Source organism: Microtus ochrogaster (genome assembly GCF_000317375.1).
Source record: "Microtus ochrogaster isolate Prairie Vole_2 chromosome 6 unlocalized genomic scaffold, MicOch1.0 chr6_random_2, whole genome shotgun sequence".
In the NCBI taxonomy this organism is placed as follows: domain Eukaryota; kingdom Metazoa; phylum Chordata; class Mammalia; order Rodentia; family Cricetidae; genus Microtus; species Microtus ochrogaster.
The window spans coordinates 12227327-12236584 of NW_004949095.1; the positions used below are offsets into that span (position 1 = coordinate 12227327).

General features: G+C 41.8%; 1 protein-coding gene and 1 long non-coding RNA gene across 2 annotated transcripts in view; one reads left to right on the plus strand and one right to left on the minus strand.

Moving 5' to 3' along the window:
• Nucleotides 1-9258, minus strand: part of LOC101993561 (dimethylaniline monooxygenase [N-oxide-forming] 3) — a 16101-nt gene that overhangs the window by 1680 nt on the left and 5163 nt on the right. Inside the window, exons 3-7 of the mRNA XM_005363978.3 lie at nt 8686-8874; nt 7894-8056; nt 7090-7232; nt 4026-4225; nt 1419-1774 (exon numbers count right to left, since the gene is read on the minus strand). Of these exons, the coding sequence (XP_005364035.1) occupies nt 1419-1774; nt 4026-4225; nt 7090-7232; nt 7894-8056; nt 8686-8874 (1051 nt within the window). The remainder of the gene's footprint in view (nt 1-1418; nt 1775-4025; nt 4226-7089; nt 7233-7893; nt 8057-8685; nt 8875-9258) is intronic.
• The window catches only part of LOC106144259, a 28528-nt gene continuing 21108 nt past the window's right edge, over nt 1839-9258 (plus strand). Inside the window, exon 1 of the long non-coding RNA XR_001229328.2 lies at nt 1839-1940. This is a non-coding gene — a long non-coding RNA (uncharacterized LOC106144259). The remainder of the gene's footprint in view (nt 1941-9258) is intronic.

Sequence of the window (9258 nt, forward strand, 5' to 3'; positions counted from 1 at the left end):
TACCATGTGGTCTCAGAATGGAGCCCAGGTTTGTCCGTGTGTACGTGTGTGTGTGTGTTCGAGTGTTTATTAGTGTGTGTGTGTGTGTGTGTGTGTGTGTGTGTGTGTGTGTGTGTGTGCGGGCGTGTGTGTGTGTGGTCAGAGAACAACTTGTGGAAATTGGTTTTATCTTTCTACCATGTGGTCTCAGAATGGAGCCCAGGTTTGTCAGTCCTGCCATCAAGCGCCTGTGTCAACCATCTTTCCAGTTCCCCTTTTTGTTTTACTTTTTTCCTTATTTTTATTTTCTCAGAGCCAAAGTTAAAACTTTTGTCCTCACAGGGAGTTAGTGACCTCCCTTTAAGTCCAGTCACCCTAAGGTGGGATCTGAGGGCCGAGAGAGTGCTGCTGTTTTGCTGAAGTCACTTAGCCCTCTGAAGCCACATCCAATCTCTGCCTGATCAGGGAGAGACAAAGGCAGAGGCAGAGAGGCCACTGCTGAGTAGGAACATGCGGATATGGTGGAAGTCTGGTGGCTCAGGGTATACAGGGGCATGCATACTCATTTAAGCTTCCACAGGAAAGGGAGACTGAGCTCCAGCGAGCCAGGGTAGTACTAGAAGCCTTAGTTATGGCTTCAAAAGGAGCCCACTTTGCTAAAACACCCTCATCGAGAAGTTTCATAAATTAAGGTTCAAGTAAACGTTGCTCAATATACTTCGACATCTCTGTTTTTTCTTTAATTAAGGCTCCACTTGTTTCTATGGACCACGGCTGTCCACAGCTATTCCCCTTCATTCAGATGTCACCATGACTCTGATCTCAGCTCTGCTACTGACGCTGGCTAACTTCCTTACCTAATCAAGTCTGTTGTTTCCTTTTCCTTTTGAAAATATGAATAACATGTACTCTTGTACCTTAGAAACTAAACATCTCTTACATCTTGTACTTCCCGTCTCTAATCAAGCACTGCTTGTCCTTAACAAACACAGTTCAGAGAACTCAGCCCAGAAGACCCACTGCCTTCCCAGAGTGTGTGCTATTCCTGGCTGCAGGTATCTGTATCTAGCTGAAGATTTGCCTGGAATTATCTTTCCCTATCACCCTTTCAAGTAATGTAATTCTATCCCATTTGAAATCACACTTTCATAATATTGTCATGCAGCAAGGGCCAAGAACTCTTGGAGTTCTTGTCTATTGAATGATCTCAGGTAATTGTCAGCTCCCAGGAATCATAAGCAGCAAAAATCTCCAATAATATTGTACTATTGCCCATGATAACCCAGTGACACATATTTCAAATTGCTCATGGAGTACCGTGCCAATGGGAATGAAGTTACAGATTCTCAAAGTTGGACGGGTCTCTTAATTAGAATTTTTGCTCTGATTCTGAAAGAATTCTCATTAGCATCCATCGGGGATCTGTTTGGCCCACTTACCCCTTATTACTTGTGCAGCCCAGCGTGCTTGGAGGTCAGTTGTGGGGATGGCAGCACCAAGGGACTGGACAAGGCCAATCACTGCCATGGTTGGTTTCTCCAGCTGAGGAGGGAAGATGCCCTTGTACAAGGTGACCTCATTGTTTCTGCTTTTGATGATGGAGTCATCCAGGAAGGGATAGGCATAACCGTAGCCTGTTGCGAAGATGACACAGTCAATGTCCTCAAACACGGTCCCATCCTCAAACACAGCGGAGGTCTCTGTGAACTCCTTCACGTTAGGCTTGATGGACACGGTGCCACACAGGATGCGTGCTGGGAGCTCATCATTGAACACAGGTTCTTTCCTGAGAGTTCTATAAGGATGGAAGAGACTGGTCATTGTAACAGTAACATGTCCCCCTTGTCTTAGTCTCTGTACAGATGGTGAAGGAAGGAACAAGATGATCAAAAGATTTTCCTGAGCTATGGAATATCACTAATGCATGAGAAGAATAAAACTGATGTGAGGCCATATAGGAGGTAAGAGAACTTACTAGCAAAGTCTATGCCAAGAAAAATTCTAATGTAAGGCACCTGGTATCTAAAGTCTTATTGCTTCCTATGAGAAGGTTCAGTCCTTTTAAATTCCCAATACCTCACTTTTCTCTTCTGAAATGACACTGTCCTCTATCTTAGGCCACAGTGAGATCTGAATAGTATGAGAAATTTTGTAGTCTATAGCACAGATAAAGCGCTAACAGTGTTAATGTCTATTCTTATATTCCAAACTGGCCATAGTAAGACAGACTTGGGAAGGTAAAGGAATACGTAAGAGGGCTACCCCTGACATAGAAAAAGATAGTATCTCCTGAGTAAAGTGGGAGCATGGGGACCATGGGAGAGGGTAGAAGGGGAGGGGGAGAGGAAGGGAGGGGAGCAGAGAAAATTATATAACTCAATAAAAACAATAAAAGGGGGGGGGAGAGGGCTATCCCTGGGCTTTCACTGAGGAGTGAAATGTGAGCCACAGTAAGTAATTGCACCACTTAGGCCAAAGAAGGTGCACCTGGGAACTTATGTAAGGGGAGAACAGTTTGAAGCACTGGCACCTGGAGATCTAAAGCGATCCATTGTTTGATCAGGAAAATCTTCATGCATACAAAGTATTCTGAAGTTGCCAATGAATTCAAATATCATGTAAGGAAAGGACTTTGTTATGTATGATCAAGACAGTCAGGGGAAGAAGCTGAAGGAGGAGAAACTGAGACAATGAGATTGGGTGGAGCTCTGGTTGGAAAAGCGCTAGACTCAACTACACTTCTTCTCTGCCACTTGTATTAAACTCATTGTCATCCACCACTAAGCACCCCAGCCTCACTGAGACAGTGTTTGCCAAGGCTGTCAGAATGAAGCTGATGGGTCCAAGGGCCCCGCTCAGTTATTTTCCTGAACTTACTAGTACCTCTTGGCTTAGCTGATTGTGTCCTCCCTCCTGAAGCACTGTCTGTCTTCAGAGATCACTTTTCCTTAGTGCCTTTCCTAACATGGCTACTCTCTCCTGGTGGTCCCTGCTGCTCTTCCCCACACGATTGCTGACAGTCTTTTTGCCCTCTGTGTCCACACTCATCCTTCAAGAGATGGCATGAAATTTAACTTAGCGTTTATGCCTAATTCTAGGACCCTACTGAAAACTGTCTTTGCGGCATTTCTATCCCCTTTGTCCGCACTGTATTCTCCACAACATAGATCACCATATAGCTTTCTACTAAGCATTTGTTGTATGTTTATGGCTACTAAGAGTGTACTCTAGTAGAACAGAATTCTGCTTGTTCTAGACCCTGATGTATGCCCAAACACTTAACTTGGTACCTGACGCAGTAAACACTTCATTTATATTTGTTGAGTTAATGAATATGTAAGAAGAAATTTGGGATTTGTAGCCAATGTTGAAGTTGTTTTTTTATGTAGTGGGCTTAATGGAGTTGTAGAAAAATACTAAGGAGGAAGCGGGGAGTGCCAGAATTGTGTAGAACTGGTTCAGTGAGCGCATTCTTTGCAGGGGTTGAGAAAAAGAGTACGACACAGGAAAGTGATCTTGTTAACCTCCACCTTGCCACTAAGTGTGAGGTCACAGAGGAAGAGGATAAAGAACAAAAGACCTGGGATCAGCAGATGTGGATGTATACTGAAGGCTGCTTCTACTTCCCGGATGTGGGACTTTGGTAACATTAGCAATTCTATCACACTTCAGTTTTCTCCTCTGAAAACCAGAACAAACACAGCCCTCTTAGTGGTGAGGGTACATGTCATAATATATGCCAGAGCCTAAAGCAGAGAATGGGTAAGACTCTGGTAATGTAGGAAGTGCTTAAAACATGTTTATTTTTATTCCTGTTGCTATGGGATCTAACTGCTTCAGTATTACCCAACGCTCTAGACGTACAAATCTGGTAAGAAGGCTGTGTGGAAACCCTTCCCAATATTTGCAGTTCTTTATCCTTTGATACGTGTGATGTGATTACTTCATGAATGTCTTTTGATTTGTTTTGAGATTACAACACACACCAAGCGTTGTTGACACTGAAGTAAACGTTAGCAGGCACATCACGTTTTAGTCCACGTTACCCATTTAATGGCATCAAGCCGTAGTTCTCATGCTTGAACCTCGCGTTCATCTGCCTCATGTACCACCAGTCAGAGATGGCTGTGGGCAAGTTGTTCTTGAGGAAAGTTTGAAATCGAGTGATCACCAACATGTCCCAGGGGTAGCCGTCATCCCAGACCCTGCTCATCACCCAGGATCCACTTCTGGAGCTGATGATGACCTGAACAATACAAACGTTAAATGCAGCAAGTGTAGGGCGTATTGTACGATGCCCTCTGCAGCTCCCTGTAGAAATGGGCTTACTACTCTTGCTCTTGGGTTTTTGTTTGTTTTGTTTTTGTTTTCTTTTTTGCCAGGAGGAAGTAAAAAACCCTCAGTTGTCAGTCCTCCTAAAGAATTGTTTTGATTAAAAAAGTAGGCTCCCCTCAGATCTTACTTCCTTTCTTGGTTTTCCAAATCCACTGATTGCCCACGTAGGTTCAGACCCTCATTTCAAATTAGTTCACATCCATAGGCCCTCAAAACTTGAGCATAAGGCAAAAGAAAGCCAGCTTTCCTTCCTGGGAGACGTGACTTCAAGGGCACTTTGAGACAAGCTTCCTCAGGTCTAATCAGATTCCCTGATGCTGCTGACAGGAACCAACTTACTTCAATCACGTCTTCCTAGCACAGGTGACCACCTGTATGACTCCCAGGGCTTATCCAACTACTGATAGCTACAAAGAAGTAATTACTATCCCCAAATAGGTATTGGTGTAAAATGAGGCAAGCAACTTGTGATCTGGACTATAGACAGAAATCCTGGCCCTCCTACCTCTAAATGATGTGACATAGGCAAGATTGCTTTAACTTCGTTAATCTTGTTTCCTTATAAACCAGAAAGAAACAGCATCTAAACTACTTCAGGGTCAATTGAGCATGATAACCTGTGTCATATGACTGACATCATCTTGGATATAATGTGATCATTAAATGTCTCTTTGTTCCTCTTCTGCTAATTTGTAACACAGTGGATTTTTAGGTTTCTTCTATTTATTTCTTCTTTTCTTGCTTTTTTTTAAAATTATGCAATGCCACTATAAGAGAAGCAAATTAGAGAAGAAATGTACCTTGAAAGCTTCAGAAATTGGGTTTCTTTCTTCTAATTCATTACATATGCAGACATAAATATCTTACCACCCTGGTTCATCGTACTGCTTGTAGTTCAATAACCTTAAATGGTATACTTTTACTTATGAAGAATTCACATTTTTTCAGCTCTTCGTTGAAGTGTTTGAAAAGATCACTCACTTACTGGGGCTCCTACCTTTCTTTCCTACCTCAGTTCCAGTGGCTACTCTGTGCTCTTGGAATCTGAAGCTCCAAATTTTGCTTCTCTTTAGTCATCTCCCACTCAGATCTTAGGTTCCTTTGAGCTTTTTAAGAAGTTGCTAATGTTTTTGTCTTCAATTGCCTTTTTTCACCAAGAGGAAAAATAAGATTCAATGACCTTTTTTACCTACGGTTGAAGGCACTTACTTAGGTGGGAGTATTAAAGTACCTTGATGCACCATATCCGTTATCGCTATTAAGAACCTTCATTTCAGCTGTCAAACACACAGTACTGATTCCTGTCCTCATGTTTGCTGTCATCCCCCATTCTAAGAACAGCTTATGTCTATATTTTAGGTTTATACTCGACTATATGGTTTATATTTCTCTTTCAAGAATGGGTTCAGGACCATCTCCTTTGTGATGCCTTGGATTCTACAGTCTTTTGGGCATTTAGTGACAGAGTCATGTTTTTTCCTTCATTCCAGTGTTAACTCTTACACTGTTGTCATGCATTCTGCTTATCTCTTGAGACTGTTATGTGTGTCTGTGTGTGCGAGTATGTGCGTGTGTATGTGTGTGCGCACACACGTGCATGTGCATTTTGGCTAGACTTTATGACCTTTTGAGAAGGAAGGCCACATGGTTAATTTCTTTGCTTGCCCCTGGTTGTCAAGTGCAGTGTGTGGAACACAGGCAAAGGAATAATTTTTATGACATTTGTCCTGACATGATCTTTTGCATCTTGACTGTAATACTGTGGAGTAAAGCTAGAAGTATAATGGCGATGCTCAGGGGCCTATCAGGAACCAATATTGGGGGTCTATGACATCTGGAAATAAGATCCCTGCCTTTAGGCTTCTGGAAAAGCAACCTTTAATGCATCTTTCGAAGGGAGATGACATTTGTTTAAATCATACCCTACATGGACCTTCATCCTTCCCTCTCCATCTTCCTTTCGGTCTCCCTTCTCACTCTTCTTCCCAGACCCACTGAGATGTAGCCAAGAGGCCTCTCATCAGCTTGTGAGATACCTCGTTTCTTACTTCAAGACCCTCTGCTTGAAGATCTCTTTTGAGTCTGTGCCTTTCTCAACTTCTGGTTCTCTGCTTGTGTGTCATCATCTCCAGGGGTCTTTCCTGCCTCATGTGGAGTATGTCACCCTTAGTAATTACATGAACCATGTGCTTTGCTTTCTTAGTACTTTCCACAATGATAATTTATGCATTAGAACATTTACATAATTAGTATTGTGGCGTTCAAGAGTGAGGGGTACGTTTGCTTTGTTCAACATTTTTTCTCCAATTCCTATGCCAGTGCCTGGAAGAATTAGCCACAGACTGAAGGCATGCATGGATGAGTGACTATGCAGCTCTCTGTTAATGTGGACTGGGTCGGGGTTTCACTCCGTAACAATCTCATTTCTAAATTGGTTCTGTTTTTATCTGCTTTATTGATGTGGAGAGCAGAAGCCCAGAAGTATAGAACAACTTCTCTAGGAGTCTCGGTCATAGCTTTAACCTTGAGTCCACTCTAGTTTCAAAGGAATCCATCAGACACACACAAGGTATCAAATCCTTACTGGGTCAGAAACATCACTAGTGACACCTATATAGCTATTTCAAATCCTACTTGTTTGTTACCCAGGAAGCTGAGGTATATGAAATATTACTTGACTAAAACATGCCATTAGATTCCATAGCAGTTTTCAAAGGAGAAAATAGCAGTTTTTGTCCCTTTAAGATTGTCTGTGGCATATGTGAGATATGGTACCTGTTGAGCTACGTGGCTGACTTCTGCAGCAATGTCACAGCCTGAGTTCCCCAGACCGATCACCAGGACTCGCTTTCCCTTCCACATCCCTGGTTCCTTATAGTCCCTGCTGTGGAAGCATTTGCCTTTAAAACGGTTTAAACCTGAGTAAAAAGAAAGAAGCATATGAATCAACTTGATTTCTATTAAAAATCAAACAACTCTCGTGGTCACAAAATAAGAAAATTTAGTAACTCTAATATACTATAGAAAACAGAAATATACTTTAATTGGCCTGTTTGTAGTTTAATTAATTAAAAAGATACTACTGCCGTTTGGGGAAGACTTGAATATATTCCCCAGAGGTACATGTGCCGCCAGCTTGGCGACAACTGGGAAGTAAAGCTGGTCATTGAGGGCATTGCCCTTGGCAAGGATGGTGGAGTGAGTTGTCACAGGAGAGCATTAACTGTCTGATTCCAACAAGAGCAAGCCTGGCTGTTGAATCCCTCCAGATGCCCTTCTCACCTTGTAACCTTTAGGTGCTGGACATGCCTAGTTCTTTTTCTAACTCTTAACCATACTGTGATGCAATGCGGTGGGGTTGAGGTGGTGGTGGGTGGAGCTCGCTAGGTAGCTAGCACCATGCTGCTTACCTTTCCAGTGGCTGTAGTTATGAGCCAAGTCTCTTTCCTTTACAATGTCCTTTACTTTAATTGCCAGGTTTTCTGTTACTCGCATTAGAAAGCAGACTAAAATAAACCTCACCGATACATTTATTCCCGACAGATGTGTAGGTGGGTTCCTCACCTTCAGCCGCCTTACCTGGAAAGGAGTCTTTTGGTAGATGGGGGTACACATGATGCCCAGAACAAATCATTACAGCATCAAAGACAGCTGTTTCTTTTTTACCATTCTTTTCAGTGGTAACTTCCCATTTGCCAGTAGTTGAGAAATCAGGACTTTTTTTTATACTGGTTACAAATGTCTAAAGAATATAGAAAGAAAGCCTTCTTTAATATGCTAATGGTAGATTGGTCTTAAAATCATTTTATTAATAAGACACATCTTACAGAATTCAAAAGTCCCTCAGGAGAAATGAAAACATTAGATTGTATATGTATGTATGTGTAATATTTGTGTGTGTGTATTCTTTGCCTTGTTTTGAAATACTTTAATTGTTTATTACAAATGGTTAAGCTTATGGGCCCACAAAAGTATGGCTTTCAATGCCTTCCACAAAAAGTTTAACTAATGTCCAGTTCTTATATTTTTTCATTACATTTCTTTTGGACACAAAGATTACTTAGAGAATGAGATTTTAAATTTACAAACCCATGGGTATTTTGTATCTATTATTTTTGTTGCTGATTTCTAAGTTGGTGCCATTTTGATGTAAGAACTGTATGTGATCATGTTTTATGTATTCATAAGAGAATTCTTATGAATTTACAGATTCATAAGAGAAAAATCATATCCACAAATTTACAATTAGCGAAATCAAGCAGTTAAAAATGTTGGTTAAAGAAAGGGATCCTCCGGGAAAAAGTGGAACTTGAGCAACAGCCACGGACTTCCTCATTGCTGTCTGACATTGCTTTGCTGACAGCATCTTACCTCAAACTGTATGTATTTTAGAAGGTTCTTTTCTTTGGCAAATGAAATGATGTATTCTTGGAGCTTGCTGTTATGCATGAAGTTGGGGAAGTCATCAGGATAGGGGAAGTCTGGGAAACACATCATTTCTTTGGAAGAGTTGGTAAAGACTGATCGGTAGATACTAGCCCTCCCCTCTTCTGCATGGTCCTGTGAACAGAATTTTCAGGCAGAAGGAGATCGGTAAGTGAGTATACAGCTCTTGTTCATATTCAGTTCCAAGTCATTACAGTAAGTTGAACTGGCCTTTACCCACTAGAAACTCTGATGATGTCTGTGACCCCTCTGGCTCTTACAATCCTTTCTCCCTCTCTTCTGCAGGATTCTTCAGGATTCCCCAGATTAATGGAGAAGTTACAAAGCTATGCTAGAATTGTAGAGGAGGTACCAAGTGATGATGAGAGAAAACAGGGAAGTTGAAGAAAAAGAGATAGCAAAGAGTAGATCAGGACGTTGTGGTCTGGTTCATCTGTAGCCATACACTGGCTTTCTCTCTCTCTCTCTCTCTCTCTCTCTCTCTCTCTCTCTCTCTCT